This window comes from Lactuca sativa, chromosome 4 (genome assembly GCF_002870075.4).
Source record: "Lactuca sativa cultivar Salinas chromosome 4, Lsat_Salinas_v11, whole genome shotgun sequence".
NCBI lineage: Eukaryota > Viridiplantae > Streptophyta > Magnoliopsida > Asterales > Asteraceae > Lactuca > Lactuca sativa.
In genome coordinates, this window is record NC_056626.2 from 5436816 (window position 1) to 5460239 (window position 23424).

General features: G+C 34.5%; 3 protein-coding genes across 3 annotated transcripts; all 3 read left to right on the forward strand.

Annotated features, from left to right (window-relative positions):
• The first annotated feature begins 10818 nt into the window (after nucleotides 1-10818).
• On the forward strand, nucleotides 10819-12924 carry LOC111893458 (E3 ubiquitin-protein ligase AIRP2). Its single transcript, XM_023889516.3, has 5 exons — nucleotides 10819-11190; nucleotides 11680-11842; nucleotides 11911-11977; nucleotides 12056-12290; nucleotides 12570-12924. The coding sequence occupies exons 1-5, from the start codon at nucleotides 11102-11104 to the stop codon at nucleotides 12778-12780; spliced, it is 765 nt and encodes a 254-aa protein (XP_023745284.1). The 5' UTR covers nucleotides 10819-11101; the 3' UTR covers nucleotides 12781-12924.
• A 1042-nt stretch (nucleotides 12925-13966) lies between these two features.
• Nucleotides 13967-17779, forward strand: LOC111893465 (uncharacterized). Its single transcript, XM_023889524.3, has 7 exons — nucleotides 13967-14148; nucleotides 16302-16573; nucleotides 16711-16771; nucleotides 16915-17039; nucleotides 17125-17187; nucleotides 17332-17456; nucleotides 17531-17779. The coding sequence occupies exons 1-7, from the start codon at nucleotides 14073-14075 to the stop codon at nucleotides 17676-17678; spliced, it is 870 nt and encodes a 289-aa protein (XP_023745292.1). The 5' UTR covers nucleotides 13967-14072; the 3' UTR covers nucleotides 17679-17779.
• Nucleotides 17780-20259: 2480 nt separating this feature from the next.
• LOC111893464 (very-long-chain 3-oxoacyl-CoA reductase-like protein At1g24470) lies at nucleotides 20260-22761 on the forward strand. The gene is made up of 3 exons (XM_023889522.3): nucleotides 20260-20926; nucleotides 22161-22230; nucleotides 22332-22761. Exons 1-3 carry the CDS (start codon nucleotides 20310-20312, stop codon nucleotides 22572-22574), a joined length of 930 nt encoding a protein of 309 aa, XP_023745290.1. The 5' UTR covers nucleotides 20260-20309; the 3' UTR covers nucleotides 22575-22761.
• Nucleotides 22762-23424: the final 663 nt, after the last annotated feature.

Sequence of the window (23424 nt, forward strand, 5' to 3'; positions counted from 1 at the left end):
TTTAAAATTTTCACTTTTTTTTTTTATCAAATCATTAATTTTTCTCTAAAACATGAACTCACATTCTTCTATTTCTAAATTTTCTATCAAAATGATTATTGATAAGATGGTCCAAGTTGCTCTAATTATCGTTACTATCTTCCCGTTCTCCACTCTCCTTCTCTTATTGTCTCACATCTTGAAATATTAGTTGCAGGTGGTGAATACTGAATTTGAGACCTGAAGTACAACTAAAATGACGTCCTTCAAAATTCCAAAAATATATTCAAATAACCAAATTAATATATGTAATTTAAAGTGGAGTAAGTTACACGAATGATCTTTATGGTTTGGGGTAATTTGCACGTTTGGTACCTAATTTATTTGTTTAACTCGGAAGGTCCCTACAGTTTGTTTTTGTTGTGTGCTTGGTCCCCGTCTTACCAAAAAAATAATATTTTACCCTTGATTTTTTTAATTTATTTTAATAAGGTGGGGCAGGTAAGGTGAGGTGAAAATGAAGTTGTGGGTGTGTTTATTTAAATAAATTAAAAATTAAGGGAAAAATAGTCGTTCTGGGTAAGACAGGGACCAAACGCGCAACAAAAACAAGTTGTAGGGATCTTTCGAATTAAAAAAGTTAAGGATCAAACATGCAAATTACCACAAATCATAGGGACCATTCGTGTAATTTACTCTTTAAAGTGGTAATAAAACATAACTGAAAAAAATAACGTATCTCCAAAATTAAACATAGCTAAAAATAACAACATATTTATAATTTTTTTCACTCATAATAAAACAAAGACAACAATGAACTTATAATGTTTTACCCGCAACAACAATATACTCCATCTTTATGATGAATATTAGGGTGGTTAAATTGAACTCTTTAAAAAATTCATCTTCCCCGGTTAGAAATGATGTTCACAGGGATGACAATATATTACCCCTAAACCCAAGTTAAGCGATGAATGGATGTGACAAGAATGAAGAATTTTAAACTATCTTGTGACTTTTTGTACACTATCCCGAGCTCTGGAAAGCTTGTTCCACCAAGGTTCGTCTCTTGAAATCCCTCAGTGATGGTTAGAACATGATCGAAGGGAGGAAAATCAAACTTGTGAGCAAGAATAGGATGAATTTATGCGTCTATCTTTCCAAAGTCACACACAAGGGCCTTAAGGAATTCACACACCCTTTCGAAAGCAATCTTCATCTTGGGATACTTTTCTGCCTTCAGTTGGAACACCCGAGCAATCAAGAAGATTTCTTCAGGATTCATACAGACAAAGTCTGCTTGTGACCCGACGTAATCACATCATCTCCCGGACAGAGTGTATTGAAAGAATTTACTCTTTATTTCCTAACCTTGTAATTCTTAACCCCTTATGGTTTATCGTTTGACCAGATGTCTTTAAACCATGTTTAACAAAAAAAAAGGTTCAGTCGCTCAAACTCCATGGAGAGACTTCTATCTTTTGGAATGGTGAGCTCAACAATATTGAAACACTGGGAAGTATTTGGAGTTTTGAGAGATTGGAATATCCCAGTAGCTATTTGAAGGAGGTCCTACATATATAAGAACTGGAATATAATCGGAGTCCAGGAGTCTTCGGGTAGGGTTTCCCATGAATTAATTAGAGTTTCATCAAAGGTGGTATCAAACCCTTGTGCTCTCCAGGTCTCATCTACGAATTTCGAAACCCTCCAGTCTTGTTTCTTTTAAGTCGTGGCAGGGGAGTCATCGGTGTGATCTGATGACATATCATCCTATAGATTCTGCATGTGAAGAGGAGTTAGGTTCCGAGGAGAATAATGAGGTGTTGCTGCCAAGAAGAACCCTGAGGAGTTGGGTCTTTGAGGTGCACTGACGAGGGTGGATCCTGAGGAAGAGTGATAGATTGGTTAATCGAGGGAGTCTTTGACTTTGACGATTCAGAAACCGTTTCACTTCTTATTTCCTAGTTCTGATCACTTCCCCCCTTTTGAGGAAGCAGGCTTTATCTGCTCCTCAAACCAGGTCTTCAGATCATCAAGCTTTCTAAAAGTTGTGTTGAACTCTGTTTCCATCTGAGCACACACGACCTTGTTAGTTGGAATCTTCGGGTTAAAAAGTATTTGATAAATTCCTTTGGTGAGATGAAGGATTTCATCGACACTTTCTTTGGAAGTTAATGATCGTCGCAATACTTTGATTGTTTCTTGAAGAACCGAAAACCCTGATTTATAAGCAGTGTGGGTTTCATCGATGAGCTATTTTGATTTTCTTTCTTGAGCCTGCAAGGTTTGTTGAAGTTCGGTCCAGCGCTCTTTCACCTCTTCAATAAGTTCTTCTGCCTTGGAGATAAATTCCTTATGATCAGACAGTTAGGTGCATAAATTTCACATTTTCATAGGTAAATTTCATATTTATTTATAGCATTACATTGCATTTTTAGTGTAACTTTCATGCATTTTTGCATTTAGGGGCATTATCGAGGATCTCTCGATATTTCACCATTTTTTGTGGATGTTTTAGGGTGATTTGAAGATTGGAGCATGCTTAGGATAGTCAAGGGAAGCTCTCGGTGAAATTTCGGAATTTTCGGAGCGAAATTGAAGAAATGAAGAAAATCAGAAAATGACTCTTTTGTATTGCATTACACGACCCGCGCTTTGGAAAGGCATACATTACACGGTCGTGTTTTGCATGTAATTCAACATAGGAGGTCTATTACACGTCCGTTTAACAACAAGGCATACGGTACACGGGCCGTGTAACGTGATCTGATGGAATTTGAAATTGTAACTTCTGATTTATTTTTGGTGGCTGACACAAAAAGACATAACTTCGAGTTGGGACTTCAAGGGGGAGATTTTGGGGAGATCATATCACTACTTAGCACTTTGTAAACCCTTTAATTTGTCTTTTGTAAGTTGATTTGAAGATCAAAACTTGTTGAATTTGTAGTTTGATTTAGCCATGTGTGGCTAACTTCTCTATCATTTCTAATTCTAGATTTCTAAGTGTTTGTTGTTAGATTGTAATTTGCACTTGATTTTATGTTTATCATCTAGTAATCTTTGATTTGGTATTAAATATATGTTTGATTGTTTCTCTTTTCACTTGATCAATGAATTAGGGTTCTTATCAATCTAGTTAGTCAAACTGTGAAATCAGTATATGTTTTATGATTTGATGTTAGTAACATGCACTTGATTGGTTGTAAATAGATCAAAATTAGTGTAATCAAAGATTATATGTTCATATTCCCGAACTTATGAGGAATGTTGGACATTGTTGTAAGAACTTAATGTCATTTAATGATTTGATGCAAGAGCTTATTTGAACTGAATTAATTAAATGAATTTTTATTCGAAGAACATATTTTAATTGAAACACCTTTGTTACCTTGGATATTAGAGCTTATTAATATCTAAATTACCAACCTAGATTGAATATGAATTACAATCATATTACACCTTACAATACAACACATGTATAGGAATCAGAATCAGAAATGTATTTCTGTTATTGAATTTTAGTATTAATTTTGTTTGTTTATGAAATTTAATTTGAATTCAAACACAACCCCCCATTTTAACATTGATTGTATGAGTTGTGAGAATATGGCTAAATAAGAAGTCCCATATTCCTGTTGTCACACCCCAAAACCAAGAACGGCGGAAACGTTCTGGGGCGGAGGACGTCATGTACAGTATCACAACACATAAATATAGTAAACAAGCAAACAACATCATCCATTGCATTAATAATGTATTTTAATACAAGTGTGTTCTATACAGTTATAGACACCAAAAATATGAATCAAAATAAAAGATGAGTCTCACAAGCGCTCCATCTTCTCAAAAGCTGGCATCGGTACCTGTCTACTGATGATCTGAGAATACAAGTTATTTTGAAAGAGTTTATCAGCATTAAAGCTGGTGAGTCCATAAGTATTTAGTGTCATGTTTTGTATGAAAAATATTTGTAAGTATTCGAGTGTAATAGTACGTAAAATGTTTGTAAGTGTTTGTTTGTATTTCCTAGAAAACCCTATGTTTTCCATTAAAAGCAACCTTCTACCAAGGCATCAAGTGTAATGTATGTTTGTTCATTGTAGGAGTGCGTACCTCTCCCAAATGTGACTATTATTAGAAAATATAGTTTTTACATTACTCTTTATGTGAGGAGATCACAAAGTAGATGTAAAGGGAAAATAACGAGGTATTATAGTGTCATAATATTATAATTATTATTGTACTAACTACCTTAATCCAATTGTTAATTAAGGTACAATGTGATATAGTTGTAACCATACTAATTGACTAGGGGAAATCACGACGTTGTAATACGTCGAACAGTAATGACATTTGTCACCCGAAGATCTGCAGATCCCACTGTAGCTAGCAGTAAGGTGTAGGATTGTCAATCTAGTATAGATCTATACACAAATTCACGTTCTCCCTCCAGGAGATTCTGGATACATATCGAGTCATGACAGAGATGTCGTGCCCCGAAGTAGTGCCTCACATTTATTACATAGTGTGTATATAGTGTAAGTAATAGTGTAGTGTATGTCTTTCCTGATCCCCATCATCGTGAGCTCTTTAGTGTAGTATATAGTGTAATTATAGTATGTATTAGTGTATGTTCTCTCTTACTCTCATTATAGTGTGTTCAGTTGTATAGTGTAGTGTATTGTTTACAGTATGTATTGACTCATGTATGTACTGACTTACTGTATGTTACATTGTACTAGAAGTGGTAAGTAGTATATCACCAAACTATACCTATTATAGTTTACTAATAAGGTCATTTGTATAACTGAGTTTATTAAAATAAGACAAGAAGCTTTTATGTCTATACATATACACATGATATATAACTAAGGATCAAATGACACTCGGAGGGGACTCTAAGTCCACAACCAAACAAGGAACAAGAAATAGAGCGCATTATCAGTCCTAAGTCCTTCAAATCTTACTTATATAACCATATATGTTTGGACATGATTTGACAGTATATAAGTTTAAAGAGTTTTGAAAGTAATGAATTGGAAACTGAAACTAAGTTTTATAACGAGTTTAACATGTAAAAGTGTTTGGAAATCGTTTTGAAGCAGTTTTGTTGACAATACAGTTTAAAACATAGTAAATCCATTGGCGTACTAGTCATTAATCACATGTGGTTGATATAATATCTAGTATGATTCAATTTATATTTTACCCATAAAAGCATCTAAAAACATATAAAAGGTTAATTAAGGGGGTATGAACTCACCTGTTAGTAAGTGATGCGACGGTAGGATCAGTTTAGGAGATTGAGTGTCAATTGTGGACTTGAGCACCCACGAATCCTATTAACCATATTATGACATATGTATGTATATAATTAGTGTCTGTAACAGCTAATTATTGAATTGGGACCACCTTAGGGACTAGTAAACACTTATATTGCAGTGTTACCATCGTATATGATTGTATATAAGGGGTGTATGGCTATACAAGGGAGTTTATGGTCAAAATACACCATATTGGTGTGTGTGCGGCCAGGATGAGTGTGCGGCCACACACTCCCCATGAAGTGTGCCAAAACGTATTCTAAGGCCTTAGGACCCATCTAGGAAGGTTTCTCACTTCATGTTCTATTCTTATATGGAGTTCATTGCCATTTTAGGACCTAAAAAGGGTGTGTGCGGCCACTATGAAGGTGTGCGGCCGCACACCCTTCATGAAGATAATAAACTCGAGTTTTTCAAGCATACCATCAAGTGTTCTTAACATATAACCAGGTATAACAAGTATATACACGTTATAGAGGCTTGAAACAGGTGATTAGGGTCCAAAACTTAGTGTGTGTTCTTGGTGTTTTTGAAGATCTACACCAAAAACGTGTTTTCATGGATCTAAGTGGGGAAGAAGGCTAGTTAAGTTCAAGAAGCAACAAGTCATAGGAGGGATTACTTACTTTTATGAAGATCAAGATGAAGATTTGGATGATTCTTGAGAGAAAATGTGTTCCATCTTTGAAGGAGTGGGAAAAGTGTTCAAAAATGACTAAGGATGGAATATATAGGCAAGAGTGTGTGGCTGGGATGGGTGTGCGGCCGCACACTCCATGTTTTGGAGTGTTTGGCCCGATTTTGCTTGATGTGCATCATGTTATCCCATTTCTAGGTTCCTACCTTAATTGTACTAGGTTTAGAACACTCAAATAGACCCCAAACAGTGCTAAAGGCTAGTAAAATGAGTCTAACTTTGAGTCAATTGGTCTCTTGTACAAGATAGAAATTTCGGGTTGTCACACTTGTGGACCGACCCTGCTTACTCTATACTATCTTTAGTGTAAGTAGTAGTAGTGACTTCTATTTTATTGTTATTATTTTATCCCATTGTTTGTTGGTTTGACAATCAAACAAATTGGCGCCGTTGTCGGGGATACGGTAGTACTAATTGTTTATGCCAATATCTTTTCGGATAGGTACACCTTTACCAGTTGATTTGGAGATAGAGAAATATGCAAAACAAAGAAGGAAGTAAGCTAGACTTTTAAAGAATGATAGTTTCGTTTTTATTACTTCTTGTCATAGTTTATTTTTAGTTAAAACCATCTCATTTTAGTTAATCTTCATGCATATTATCTCTTTTTGTTATTTTTCTCCTTTACTAGGTGCTTTCCCGTCTTTTGAGCTTATTTGCAGGATTTATCGAAGACTGTTTGTTATTGGAGGTGTGGAAGGAGTGCGAGACTGCTGGAGGCTTGCAATTTGTTCATGGACTTGAAGTGGTGCAATTGGGCTTGGTGTCCACATAAACAAGAAAGCACGTCAGACTTAAATTTCAGGCGAGACGATGATAATTCAAGCTATAGAAGATTGAAGGAGCATTGGGCCATCATTAGAGGCTTTGGAATAGCACAATTGGGCTACCAAGAATTATGCATGTGGGCTGGAGCATAAATTAGAAGATTAGGCTGGATGATATTTGTAATTGGCCAAATGGCCCAGAATCCACGCGATCCGCGTGGATTGCACTGTGAAGAATCCGGATTTTTGACTTTTTGAATCTATTTTGGGAAGGTTGGTGGAATGCTTTTGGGGGACTTTTAGATCCGAATTTTTACACCTATTTACTGGTTTTTTGAGGAAGAAAAGGGGAAAACACTTTGAAGAACAACTCTTTTTGCTCTCAAGAACACTTGGGAAGAACTTGAAGAATTTGAAGATTTGTGTTATTTCTTTCCATCTTGCACTTAGAACAATGTTTGGTATTTCTAAACTACCTTGTATTTCTTTTATTTTGGCCATGCTTGGCTAAAATTCTCATTTGGTTGATTAGAGTTTAATCCCATGGATGATTGGTTGTTTTGAAGACTATTGTTACCTTGTGTTTGAAGTTTATAGAAATGTTCTCTAGTTAAACATCTTTTTATGTTTGTTTATCTTTGATCATGAGCTTAGATGAATAAACATATATTTTTGTTGATCAATTTATTGGTTAAGTAATGGACTTTGAGATTGGTAAGCAACAAATGGTTTCTATGTTTGTTTTCATTTCATTTAAACCATGGGAATGTTTCCTCCATACTGATAATGTAAGCATTTAATTATCTTATGGACTTGGTAACTTTTAGAACTCAAAGCTAATTGATTTTCACAAGATTATATGCTTCATTAATTTTGTGACTTTAATTAAGGGAATGTGTTAGAGCTCCTCTAACCATTTTAATATCTAAGAAGAGTTGAGGTAATTTGTGCTTATGAATTGTTATAGCCAAGTTAAACCAATTCACAAGTATTGTTCCTTTTAGTCTAATGATAAGTCAACTATGTCATCCATGTGGTGTATCCCAAAATCAACCAATTTCACTTCATTGAATTTAATCAAATTGTTTACTTGCCTATTTGTAATATTTACATTCAAGCTAGTTTTAATTTTGTCAAACAATCAAAAAGAATTAAACCCCCTCCATTTTACTTTTACTTTAGTTTTACAAGTACTTGAACAAATGATTTACATAGATATTTAAATTGAACCAATCTCCGTGGATACGATCCCTTTACCACTATACCCTATTTTACTGTGTAATATTTTGGGTATTAATTTTGTTGGCCTCGACAACCACCAAGTTTTGGCGCCGTTGCCGGGGATCGGTTTATTTTTAATCAATTTGTTTCTCTATGCCCAGATCTCAACGTACAGGTGACTTGATTTACAACCCGAAAATTGAAAAAGAAGCAAGGCGTTTGGCGAAGGAAAAAAGAATAGAACGCGGTCAAACTTCCAATCCTCATGGGGATCCGGAGGTTGAACCCGCTTCATCAAGTGAGACGGAACCCGATTCTAGTCTCGACCCTCGCCAAGAAATTCCCGAAACACCACCTCTACAACAAAATCCACCCATTATTGAACCAATTGCAATGACGGATGGAGGAGAAGCTCCCGAAAGAACTTTGAGGCAAATGATGGAAACCGATGTTACACAAACTCTAACCGGTATCAATTATCCCGTTTTGGAAGGAGGCTCGGAGTTGAAGTCAAGTTTAGTCCATCACCTCCCAATGATGGAGGTTGTGAAGAAAGAGATTATGAAATTGTTGAATGCAAGAATGATCTATCCAATATCGAATAGCAAATGGGTAAGCCTGGTCCAAGTTGTACCAAAGAAGATAGGTATTACCGTTACAAAGAATGACTAATGTGAATTAGTCCCCACTCGTGTGAAAAATGGGTGGAGAGTCTGCATAGACTATAGAAGACTCAATTCCTCAACCCGAAAATATCATTTCCCACTTCCCTTCATTGATCAAATGTTGGAAATGTTAGCGGGAAAAACACACTATTGTTGCTTGGATGGATATTTCAGTTTCCACCAAATACCCGTTGCACCTGAGGATCAAGAAAAAAACACTTTCACATGTCCCTTCGGAACATTTGCATATAGGCGGATGCCTTGTGGACTTTGCAATACTCCCACCACTTTTCAAAGGTGCACGACAAGTATTTTTTCGGAGTACGTTGAGGAAATCATTGAAGTGTTTATGGGCGATTTCACTGTTTATGGTAATTCTTTTCACGAATGTTTGGGTGATTTAAAAAAGATTTTGCAAAGATGTATTGAGACCAACCTTGTTTTGAATTATGAAAAATATCATTCTATGGTAATTTTTTAACGGAGTTGCCTTGAATGGGGCGGAGTTGTTTTCTAAATTGATTCCACCCAAGCCTTCCTCTCTTGAATGATTTACATCCCCCAATGATTTGATTAGTTTTGTATCGGTTCTCACATATATAAAAAGTGTTAATCTACCTTTTTAGTATGAAAATTTTATTGCCCTAGCGGAGGTGTGATGACATGGGGATTTAAAAAATTAATCAATATGGTCTTGAAGTTTTTGGGATGTAATTTAATCAAAATGGTTAGAGATGGTGAAGTTGGTGTCCGAAGTTGAAATGGGGGTTATGGTGAACGAGCTAAATGAAGAACGATTGAGTATGGGGTGGGGTAGGGTGTGTTTTTGTTTTAAATTTAATATTATCAAAAATTAAGAATATGTAAAACAAAAAAGAAAAAAAAAAGATGCTAACAAGAGCCAAATATTCTTTTTGCATGGATAAGGACCAACCACATAAAAAACAAAATCACAAGGACCACCGGTGTTACGTTTTGCAACGTTTTCCTCAAAGTGAGGCTTTTTGTAAACCATAAAGATCAATTTTGAAATTTTGTCTATCTGAAATGTATATAGACAAAATTACATAAATGGTCCATGTGGGTTTTCAAGTTCTTGGCTTTTGTTCCTAACATATTTTTTTCGTTACATGGATAGTCACTACGGCTTCTATTTCCTGCGTGGTTCTTCCTTTGACCTATATAAGAAGGCTTTTCTCTCCATGCTATCATCAACCTTAATATCCATTCTGTTGCACCCTCTTCCACATTGGGACTCCGATTGTCACTTATGATGTTAATGACATGACGTTGGATGCAAGCCTTGTAGCCATGATGAACTTTTAAAACATTGACGAACACTACCGTTTTTAGCTGAATGTACTCTACCCAATCATATCTTAGAAACTTGTTAAGGGGCTAGAGATGTGATCTTGATCTTTAGATTCTTTGCAATGTTTTTATTTATTTTTTATTTTTTTATGTGTGTATTTATGTTTAGGCTGGATTTGTAATAAGGTTGATATTGAGATGAAGAAACAAAGAACGGTTTTGAGTTACAAATTATATCAAGTTTAGAGTCTATATTCATTGCATTTTCTATTAATTTATTTATAAAACACATATTTTATCAGAGTTGGAGTTGTAGAAAATAGTATGAGATAAAACAAAAACACATATTTTATGAGGTTTGAAGTTGTAGAGAATAGTGAAAGATAAAATGAGTATAAAAGTTTATCTGTTTTTTCAATGATTTCAGATTTTTCAAGTGTTTGTGCACATGGTGGGAGAGTATGGTGGTGGTGGAAGGTGGTTGCAGCAGCAGCGATGGTGGAGGTGCTTTGGCTATTATGAAACATTTATAATTTAATAAAAATATAAAAGATTAATACAAATTATAATCGAATAAAAAAGGTAACGATAAAGTTGTAAATGTCATTTTAATATAGGTTATGGACGAGCGAGTACAAAGAATAGAAACCATAGGAACTATCATTTAACAAAAAAAATGAAGATGAAAACAAAAAAATATGTGAAACCACAAGGACGTTTATGTAATTTTGTCATAAAAATAAGGTAACACCAAGCATTTTTTAACAAAAACCCACCAAAACCAACAAACCCCTATCTTATTTGTCTGATTAGAATTGTAATTTTTTTAGCTCACCAAATTTCTATTGGATTCATTAATTGACATCAAGAACTATCCAACTCGAAGCCGCCCATATCGAGAAAGATACAACAAAAGATAATTTTTCCTTCCCTTTTTCCTCCATTGTTGTCTGTTTCCTTTTAAAATTTTCTCCTTTTTAAAACCAAGCCTACACCATTAAATTTTCTGTGAAGAAGAAGAGGTCCAAGTTTAATGCTTCTGAGAAAACAAAGAAATTGATTCACACACACACGTGTGTGTGTATATATAGCGTGTGAAGAAGGCCACATGTTTGAGGTTTGTTTAAGAAAATGGATATGATGTATTACCCACTTGGGAGATGCTCTTATGAGGAATCCATGAAGGTTCTTGAAGCTGATATACAACATGCCAATGCTCTGTAAGCTATTGTTATCTCAGTTCCTTCGATTCTTGATGTGGGTTTTGATTTTTCTAATTTTCTTAAAAGGGGTTGTGTGTTTCTGTGTTTGTTTGTGACTATCAGTCATCTTTGCTAGCAAAAAAGTTTAGTAATTTGAATAGGTTCGTGGGTTTTTAGTTCTTTTTTTTTTTTGTTTTTTCGTTTTGCAAAAAGGGGTTTCCATGTTTCTGCTAGTCTGTATGATCATCAGTCATCTTTAGGTTCTGGGAACTGAAAATCTCGAAAATCTTTAATGTGATTCTGGATGTTTAAATGTTAGAATCTTTAAGGGATTTCGGACAAAAACTAAGCAATCAACAAAACCCTCTTGGGGATTTATTTCTTGCGAACTTAAACCTGTTTACGCAACTAATATAGAATCTTCAAAGTTGTTTTCCGGAAGAAAAAAAAATGGCATCGCTTCAGTTACTGATTGTTTTTGTGTGTGGATTCATGTCGGATTTTCAGGGCAGCTGCAATACCTAGAGCCAACGATGGTGCAAGATTTCAAATGAAACTAGTTTACAATGAATTGGCACCTCTTGTTATGTTCTTGCTACAATGGATTGATTCCTCTTGCACTTGCCTCTTGCCTAGATACTTGAATCTCGTTCATGTTCTAGTCTACAAGGTTGGTTCTTGAATCTTTTATGTGATTGGTAGTTCTTTGAATCTTGAATCTTGAATCTTTATTTGCAGGTATATACAGATGGAAGACCAAAGATTTCTAGACGTGGAAGAAAGGCAACGATAAACGACTTCTATGGTTTGTGGCATTTCAATCGATTACATTCAAAGAATTTCAATACATATTTTCTTTTCTGATTGAGACCGATGAATGCAGCTGTCATACTGCCATCTTTGAGAAGGCTACACTGCGATTTGGTGGATGATGGTGACTCTGCAGGAGTTTGCTTGAGGATGGAGACATCTGACCACAAGAAAACGAAAAACGAAGTTGGATTCTCGAATCTTGATTTAAAAAGAGAAGATGAATGCGGGATTTGCTTAGAACCTTGTACAAAAATCGTCTTGCCAAATTGCTGCCACGCAATGTGCATCAACTGTTATCGAGACTGGTATGCCATTGATATTTGAAAGTTAGGTCATGTTTGATGTTTGTGTGGATAAATGATGTTTTAAAAATATATATGAGGTGGTACTCTTTGGGAAATGGAAAGAAAAAGCAACCTAGGGCAATTTTGTAAAAAATTAGGACTTAACGGGGAAAAGTAAAACCTTTTTTCGTAGTGTTTTACTATTAAGTCGTTCTTTATGCATTAAGTTAAAACATTCACCAAGTAAAAAGAAATAACACATTGGTCGTTGCTAAATTGTTGTGTTGTTTGTGTGTTTAGGAATACAAGGTCGGCATCTTGTCCGTTTTGTCGAGGTAACTTAAAGAGAGTAAAATCACGGGATTTGTGGGTTTTGACGTGTGATGATGACGTTGTGGATGCGGATCTTGTTGTGGGTGAGGATTTGGTGCGTTTGTACCTCTATATCAATAATCTCCCTAAAGATAATCACGAAGCTATTTTCTTTATGTACTATGAATATCTAATATAATGTAAAGAAAAACACACTAGTTTGTGTTACAGAATGTAAGAGAGAGACGAAAAATACACCGATCATTAAAATGTATATAGAGTTTGGCAACAAGGAATTATTGAAAAAATATACATGAAGTGAAATACAACGACCGTTAAAATGCGCAATGGGTCAATTCTAGGGAAGTGTTTGTCGGTTTATGTTTGTGTGCAAGTTGAGTGTAACTATTTTAGGGCAAATTTGATATTTTGAAAACTTATAAAGAATAAAGATGATATAGAGATTACACCTAAATACGATATTTTAAAGTTTAAGAAACCTATATATGAAATTCTCCTTTTAATAATTATCAAAACCAACAAAACTCATTGTCCAAAAAATAACACAAAAAACAAATCGGATGCTAATATATGTATCAGTAGCTCTTGTTCATATAAAAAAATCAAACAGACACATTGACCATTTATATATGGAGATACAACCAGTAAATGGAAGATGCCTAAAGGTATGCCACATCATCTAAAAAATCAAATCACTACTAATAGGAAATGATGATCGAGACTCACTAGAACCAGTGTTTTAAAAACCGGTTCAAACCGGCCGTTTCAACCGGTCGAACCGGAAACCGGAGGTGAGGACGGTTCGATTTGGACCGGTTTTATAATGATTTCTTGACCGTATTGAACCAGCCGGTTTTGGTAAAAAACCGGTTCAACCGGCTGTATTGAACCGGAATGGACCGATTCAAACCGGACATTCTTGGATTTTTGTGTTTGTTTTGGGTTTTTTTGTTTGATTTTGACTTCTATAATGATTGTTTTTATATGTTGCATTCTATTTACGTTTGTAATACTAAAAAGATGACAAGTTTTGTAATCAATGTATGCAGGATAATTAAAAATATATAAAAATATAGAACCGGTTTAACCATCCGATTGAACCGAAAAACGTCACCCGACCAGTTCAATTAAAAAACCGGTTTTTAAAACATTGACTAGAACTCACTATATCATAAGACAGGAGCCGTGTTCCTCTCTAAGTTATGCGTGACTTGGGCTTTGGGCTTTGGAGGTGAAAAAGAAACCCATTGTGTGTAGCCTAATAAGATATAAGAATCGACTCACCAAATGACCAAATCATATTTACCCTTTTTTATTGACAACTTTTGCTTCATTTTTATATAATTAAAGATATTAGCCTAAAAAAACTCAAAGGGTTTAAACTTTAAAGGCGGAAATGGAAGTGCTCTCTATTTTTTTTTAGTTAGCAGGAATGGGCGCCTTTATAGATGCAAAATTGACCGATGAGTGATGTGTTATCTCGCAATGGATTGTTGGTGTAGAATCAAACTCCGCAATCTGCCATCTTCGCCTTATCTCCACTCAGGTAAATTTAACTCTTCTAATTTCAATATACACGATTCATGTCGCTGAACGCACCGATTCAATTCTTCTCATTTGTATATTTCTGTAAATTTTCCAAAAAGTCATTTATTCGTTAACAATTTCAATTGGGTTTTAGATTTCTTCTTGTTTTCCACTGAATTTTGATGAAGAATTGAAGTTAGAAACACACACACACACACACACACACATTTTCAACACCTTTTGTGTTCTTCTCAACTTGACAGCAGGAGGAGGGGGGAAGTTATTACAGCTAACGGGTGGTCAAAATTGTGCTTCGGACAACCTTTTATTAGTTAAGAAAAACTTGCAAGGAATTGTTGACATTTTCACTTGTGTTTTTATTTAGGTACGAAGTATGAACTCCCATACTTTCAAAGTGTTGTACCCACCAAATTATTTGCGGTATGTTTTTACAAATTTTTTTCACTGATTTCATACCTTCGACTTCTTCTGTCCCATGAAAATATTTGACTGTACACATAGTTTTATGTTGACTATCTGTCAAATGTCTATAGTGTACTGACTCTTAGGCCGGATTTGTTTCATTGGATGTTATGAAGTAGGACAAGTTTTTTAGGACAATTTCTTATACAAAGGATGAATCTTTTTTTATACGAACACCTTTGACAACCCCTACATGCAGCTGACAATTGCCCTTGCGGCATGGCATGGCATGGCATGGCGCATGATGCCTTAACGATCACCACCTCCTAGCTAGAACCCACAATCACTTAATTTCCTCCTTCGGTTGATCAATCACAACACAACTCTCCCTTTAGTTTCCTCCTCGGATGACTCACAAGAACCTTACTCTGGGATCTCGAATGCATTTTTTATGGTATTGATCTTGGTCTTCACCTCTATGCTTCCTACACCTGCAAACTCATCGCGTATTCTGATGCTGATTGGAGCCCCTTCACGAGCAGATCCACATCAGGCTACCGGGTTCACCTTGACGACAACCCACTATTTCTCACTCCAGTGTTAAGTGTCGAAGCCAACTATTGCACAGTTGCCAAATGCAGTTTTGAAATCATCTTCTTGAATTTCACTCATCAATTGTCAAAGCCATTATCGTGTACCACGACAATGTGAGTGCGGTCTATCTTCCCATCAATCCAATTCAACAACCGACTGAACATATTGAAATCGAACGTTCATTTCGTTAGTGGCAAGTGGCATCCGGTTGACATTCGTGTTTTTCATTTTTCATTGCCGCTTCAATATGTAGATATCTTCACCAAAGGCCTCTCTCTCTGCTATTCACCGATTTTTGGTCCATTTTGAAAGTTTGATCTTCTTCCCACTATCAAATTGCAGGAGAATATTAGGATTTATTTTGTATTTGTTTCACTCGTATAGTTATTCCTTAGTCTTGTATAAATTGTGGCTTAGCCGGCTTGCACTCTTGTTGTGTGTGTGTGTATATATATATATATATATATATATATATATATATATATATATATATATATATATATATATATATATATAGGGCTGAGTTATTGTGAGAACTAAAATAAGCATGTGAACTTGCGAACTCATAATCAGCTCATCATTTTTCAAAACCAAAAACATCAATCTTCACCAAATGGTGCGTTTAAGCCATATGTAGGCTCGAAAAAATGATTTGAAATTTTTTTTATTCATTTTGGAAATTTGCATGTATGTAGTATGTACAATCAGCAGTCATAACTGTTGATTGTGCTCATCAGCAGTCCATATGACTGCTGATTGTGCTTATCAACATGTTGGTTGTGCTAATCAGCAGTCCATATGACTGTTGATTGTGCTCATCAGTAGTCATATGACTGCTGATTGTGCTCATCGGCATTCGGCAGTCCATATGACTGCTGATTTTGCATAAGTCCATATTTCCAAAAAAAACCCAAAGAAAAAAAATCGTCAATTTTTTTTAGCCTAGATATGGCTTAGACGCACTGTTTGGAGAAGACTGACGTTTTTGGTTTTGAAAATGATGAGTTGGTTATGAGTTTGCAAGTTCATTAGTATACATATAAATATAGAAATCAACCAAATAAAAAAATGTTACAATTTTCGTGGGACAGAGGGAGAATACGTTTCAATTTAAGCTGACGATTTGTTTCTTATTTCATGCCTTCCGTTCACAAGGATTTCAAGCTAATGGAAGGGTTTATGCAAGTAAAAGCTCAGCTAAAAGGTTAAGGAAAGCAAAAGAACAACAAAAAATTGTGAACCCACAGCTAACCGAAGGTCCACCAGATGAACCCAATGGAGCTCCAGATAAAAAACCTTCTCCAGTTAATCCTATTAATAATTTGGAGTCATCGGCTTTAATTGCTATTGCTTCTAGAAGTTCAGTTTTACAGGCATGCACCGTCACTTCTAGTTTAATAGCCTTTGGGGGCGTAATAATTCGACAGGTAAAATGTTAATTTTCACTCTCTTCAGTTCTTTATGATTAATTTAATAAAACTCATGATTATATATTATATAATTTTAACATAATTAGTAACCATATATAATTATACATATATCAACATCTTGTTGTAATGTGCAGGGTTCTCATTTGGCATCGTCACAAGGATGGCCTATAGTTGATTGCTCTTCCGAAATATCATGTAATGTTTGGTTTACTTCATATATCATTTAACATTTTTAGTTTGTTTTAAAATATATCTGATTGTGGGTCCCATCTACTGAGATGGGAATGGGACCCACAAAGCAGACAACTGATTACTCACAATCTTTTTTGTGTTCACAGTTAATTTTGAGATGTGGCATCTGCAATTGGTTGCGGGTTTAGTCATACTCATATCCTCTTCTCGGTTCTTACTACTGAGGACATGGTCTGATTTTGCTGAGTCTAGCGAGGCATCCAATCAACAGGTCTAAATGCACAAAATAAAAATCTATTTATTGCATTTAACTCGTTTATTTATTTATTTATGGATCTAAACGTTAAATCATGCAGGTTCTAACATCACTACAGCCACTAGATTATGCATTTGTGGCATTTCTTCCCGGCATTAGCGAGGTCAGAATAGAGAAATTTGGTCGCTATTTTTTACACCATACTGTGGGGCCCATCCAAATATGTAAGTGGGATCCACAATCCCAGTAATATGATATAACAAAATAAAATTGATAATAATAAAACTAAAATATTTTAATTTCTTAGGAACTTTTTTTTCGAGGTGCGTTGCTTCCGCTTTTAGGAACCAACTTCATCAGTGCCACAGCAGTTGCTGCTTTATTTGGGATTTTGCATTTGGGAAATGGTCGAAAATTTTCCTTTGCAATTTGGTACACACTTGGTCTTTTTTTTTTAATTGAATTTTATTAATTTAAGTTTATAATTTTAATTTTTTGAAATTTAGGGCCACATTTGTTGGACTTGCTTATGGTTATGCCACGATCTTATCCTCCAGCCTTATTGTGCCCATGGCTTCTCATGCAATTAATAACTTGATAGGAGGTGTTATATGGCGCGTTTCACAACCGAATAATCAAAACAAAGAGGTATAAACACTTTTATATAAATTTTGACAAAAAAAAAATTGATATGTAATTATCTGTTACGTTTCGATATATTTTATTAATAATATAAGACATGTTTATTGTTTTGAGTCTGTACTTGTAGATTTAGTATTCTCAGATCAAGCACTACACAAAATACATTATTCGATTAGGGTTAGGTAATGCATAGATTTGGTTTGTAAAATCACACATTTTGAGGGTGGTACAAACTTTTAGTGCACAAAGTACAAGTAATTATCATATCATTATGGGACCAAATACCAATTACTTATGGGACATTTGGTTAGTATGGTGCCACGATTTCTATTGATCAAGGTACAAATTATTAATGCACAAAGTACAAGTTATTATCATATCATTTTATGGGACCATTTACTTTTGGTAAGTATGGTGACACGATTTCTATTAAGCAAGAAGTTTTAATGAACGAAGTACAAGTTATTATATGATTATCACATTTTGGGACCATTATTTACTATTTGGGACGTATGGCCTAGATAGCATAAACTTATTTAATGAAACTTGAACATGAAAACAAAGGAAAAAACATTACATTTATGAGGAAATGTGTAAATGGTTGAGATTTTAGTTTTATAATAATAATTTAAGATTGATGTGAAGTCGAACCTTGTTTTGATGCATACTAAATTTATTTTAAATTATGTAGGATTTGATGTTATATGTGAATATGGTTTTTGATTTATATTTTGGATCTTTTTATAACAACCAAACTGATGGAGATAGGTAGATAAAGAACTTTTGAGTTTGTAGAACCACGAAATTTTTATGCAAATAATAAATGTAGCAAGTTTGGTATTCGTTGGGGGCTTCGCTCACACAAATTTTGATGAAAGAAAAGTTTAAAGTTAAAGGGGCGAGTATGGTTGTATTGTGTAAGATATTAAAATATTATGAGATTCATGAATAGAAAACTAAATGTAATTAAGTTTATTCATTTTTGAACTATGGATGTATTCGATAAAACTATTTGTAAGTTGGTAATCGAAATTTGTAACTTTTATTTGTGTATGAATTTTGGCAAAAATACTTAGAAGCTTTTAAAACATGTAAACCTACATGAAAAACTTATCTAAAAGCTAGAAGCTTGCCTACTTGAATTAATTTTTTTTTGGTTGAAAGCTATAAGCTTTTAATACAGAACGAAAATTTTTCATTTTTTGACTTAAAATGAAAACTCCGAAAACTAGGTGGTGGATCTAGGGATGTCAAAAAGTCTCGTGAGACCCTTAACCTATGGCCTCGATCCCATATGGGGATATTTGTTAAAAAAATTAGGGACGGGGACAGGGACAAAGTTAACTCCTGTTTTAATTTCAGGGACGGGGGTAGGCAGTCCCATCTCGAACCCCCATGGGGGCCGTTAATATAGTATAGATATTTATATATATTAATTATATAAATATAATAAATATCAACAATGATTTTAAGCTTCCAAAAATCAACAAAACTCATGTTTTTAAGTTGTTAGTATAACGTTTTTGAGATGTGGTAACATTTTTGTTTTTAACATGTAAAATTTTGTTATAAATAACTATCTTTAACTCACAAAATAGCTTCTTTATGCCCAAAGAACAACTTCTTTTAGCCTAATAAAAACAATATCCTAAAAACAGGGGCGGGGGTAGGTGTAATCCAGGAATTTGGGGACGAGGGCGGGGAATGGAGAAATTTCGGAGGTGGGGACGGAAGATGCAATCCTCATCCTCTTTGCCCCAATTGACATCCCTAGGTGAATCCACCCTAAATTTTATATGATCCATTCAATTATTCGAGTGCCATAAATTGCAGTAAAGGATCGTTTAATATAATAGAGAAGCTACCCTTATAATTTCCTATATAATGAACCTACTAAATAATAAATAGGGCAACATGACATGCAATACTTTACCTAAGATAAAGGGCGACAATAAAGTAATTTAGATGGTCCATGCATGGTCACATGGTTCTACACTTCTACCCCATTTTTGCTAACTATTAACTATGCAAGTTATTATTTTGTGGTGTTAATTATGAGAATCCCATGATGGAAGTTGTTATATCGTGGAATAAGTGCTAGTTCTTTTTTATTTCAAATACATAATATAATCACATATATAATTATTTCAACCAGTTAAAAGCTTTTGTAAATTTATTTCACAAAATTAAATGAGAAATTTTGCAAAATTGAAGGGAAATTCAAGCAATTTTGAAGAACTCTGAATTCACAAAACTAAATATCAAAATTAGTATCACCCAAGTTAAATTCAAAACAATAATTATCAAGCTTATGTATAATAGAATAAAAAAGATCGAATATATATGTTTGACTTCAAACAATAAATACCAAGATATAGAAGATTTCATATCATGAAATTTAAAGACATTTACAAAATATGTGGATAATCATGAAAAATATGATTTGGTTATTTTAGTGAATACACTATTATTTTTGTATTATAATATAATAAAATATATGTTATAATAGAATAAAAAAGATCGAATATATATGTTTGACTTCAAAAAAAGTCAAAGTGCTGTGTTTGGAAGTACATATAAGAGGGCATTTCTTGGTGGTGGTAGAGAATCATGTAAAGTCTAAACCTTTCCTACTGATATATCATGCAACTTTCATGGCTTCTTTTCTTTTCTGCACTTGGTTTCCTTTCTCTTTTCAAACTCATTTTCACTCTCTTCAAATGGGTTTTCATCACTTTCTTCCGGCCACCCAAAAACCTCAAAAACTATGGTTCATGGGCTATCATCACCGGAGCCACCGACGGCATCGGCAAAGCCTTTTCCTTCCAACTAGCTCAAAATGGTCTTCACCTAATCTTGGTTAGTAGAAACCTATCCAAGCTTAAAGAAGTTTCTGATGAGATTGCATCAGTTCACCCAACCACCAAGATCAAGATTTTCACTGTCGATTTTTCTAGCGAAAATGTGGTGGCCGGAGTTAGGGAAATGCAGAAGGTGATTTCTAGTGAACAATTGGACGTGGGTGTTTTGGTGAATAATGTTGGGGTTACTTATCCCGCGGCTAGGTTTTTTCATGAGGTTGAAGAAGAAGTTTGGATGAATGTGATGAAAGTGAATGTGATAGCTACGACCTTGGTAACAAGAGTTGTGGTTGAAGGAATGGTTGAGAGGAAAAGAGGTGCCATTGTTAATATTGGTTCGGGTGCTGCCATTGTCGTACCTTCACATCCTCTTTATGCGATCTATGCTGCCAGCAAAGCGTAAGTTGATCTTTTATATATCTATTTCTTATTTTAATTCGATGCATGGTTCTCGCTTTCTGTTTTAAGATCAAATTAAAGGCATATATGCAAGGTTTTGAACACCGGACCAGAGACCGAACCAGCCGTCTTACCGGTTTGATGGTTTAGTTGGTCTAACCGGTTGGGTTGGTCTGAAAAACTGGATGATATCATAATCATACTCCCTCCGTCCCAAAATTATTGTCCACGGACAAAAAACACACAGATTATGGAAACATTAATTACCTCTAAATTTATACAATAAAATGACATTTGTGTCCTGCATTTAATGTTTCATTAAATGCTTAGTTTGTTAAGTAATAATGTGAGGGTATTTTAGTAAAAATGTTATTTATTTTTACAAGTAGATAATTATTTTAGGACAAACCAAAAATGAAAGATTGACTATAATTTTGGAATGGATGAAATATTATTATTAATTTTAATTATATAAAAAATACAAAAAAATGAAAAAATATATATTTTTTAAAATTCCTGATTTTTACCGGTTCAATCGGACCGGTTTTCACCGCTTTTTACCGGTTCACATGACAACTGATTTTTTGGCCTCTAAGAAGTGGATCTAGGACCGGTTCCTAGTTGAACCGACATGTCCGGTCCGGTTTTTAAAACATGGCATATATGGTTTAAATTTGAGTTGATAAACATGCATTAGGGATGTTTTACGACCAAAATGAAAGTATGGTTTTGAGTAATGAAAACAAGTTATTTACGTACATGACACAAGGTGAGAAATGAAAAAAGTCGGTAAAAATGCATCAAGGAATACGTGAAACCCAAATTTGGGTATATATTGTGATAAATTAAGATTCTTAGTGATCAAATCTTATTAACAAATACTATAAGATAAACAAAAACGGTATACGAACGAAGATTTTCATTGATGGGGTGAACAAGTTAGCTCGATCGCCCAACTTAGTTTAATGTGGAAGTTGGAGTCATGCATTAAAAAATTAAAATGGTGGGTCACTTGTAAAGTGACCATGGAATGGTGTTTGAGTTTGAGGGTTGCAGGGGTCAAAATCAAATTCATAGTGATGGGCGAATGTAACCGAAGCATATGATAACACGGACCACATGCAAATTAAAACAAGGGTAGAATTGGAATAAACTTTGTATAAAAAAATATTATCTAATAGATCGAGTTTTATATTAATGATATATTAACTCGGTCGTTTTTATGTAATGATAGGTATGTTGATCAGCTTTCAAGGTCTTTATATGTGGAGTACAAGTCTCTTGGTATAGATGTTCAATGTCAAGTATGTACATGTTTATATATAATTAATCTTTTTTCTTGTACACTTAGTTATGCTAATTTGGTATCATTTGTGTATTTTTCCTATATGTAATGTTGTTCTAGGTGCCATTATATGTATCTACAAACATGGCATCACAAGTTGCATCGGTTGAGAAGTCATCTTTGTTCATACCAACAGCTGACGAGTACGTGAAGGCTGCAATTAGACAAATAGGATACAAATCTCGTTGCACGCCATATTGGGCTCACTCGGTTCAATGGTTCTTCGCTTCGTTGGCTCTTGATTCAATTCTTGACACATGGCGCCTTTCCATTGGCATTCGACGTAGGGGACAATTGGCATAGTAATTATACATTGAATTTGTATCTCAATCACTTGTTTGGATATTGTGGTCCTTGTCATATTATAATTAAGGGATTTGTGGGAACTGCATTCTGGAAGACTCTATTGTCTGAATCTTTCACAACGACCCAATGTTGATGTGAATGAATGAATTAAACTGAAATTCATAATATTTTAAAAGTTACAATATTGAATGAGTTGACTCAAGTTAGATTATAAAACTAATAGGTAACATGTGTAAAAGATAAAAAGTCTAGCTAAAGGAAAAATGTCAATGGTTTGGTTGGAGTTGGACAAATAATTTAAACGAGTTGAAAATTGTAACCTAAAATGTAATTTTTAATGCTTGTAAATTACTAAATCTTCTTGTTTGATAGCTTGGGTTTGAGGCTAAAATATACCCGAAGGGTGGTGAGAGCTCAATAGCTCATCGAAGTCGATCGAGAGGTGATTTTTCCACTTAAGGGTTTTGCAATTGAGAGGTGATTTTTCCACTTAATAAATTAACTCATCCACACATAAGATATAAAACTCTTATAACTATCATGCAAGTAGTTAAAAATATGGATAAATTATTTTCTTAAATATAAAAATCACCTCCCAATTGCAAAACAACCAAACCCCATCTCTGTTCCCCTTATCCTTCTCTGATCGATCTCCGACATCAAAACCCTTAAGGTATATGTTAGCCTCAAACCCAGCCATTCAGACAAAAAGATTTAGTAATTTGCAAGCATTAAAAATTATATTTCAGGTGGCCCAACTCTTGTAACATTTCAGATTCGGGCCATTTCTTTGAAAGATGGTATGGTAGCCCAACTCGTGAAACATATAATCATTTCCCTGCCATAT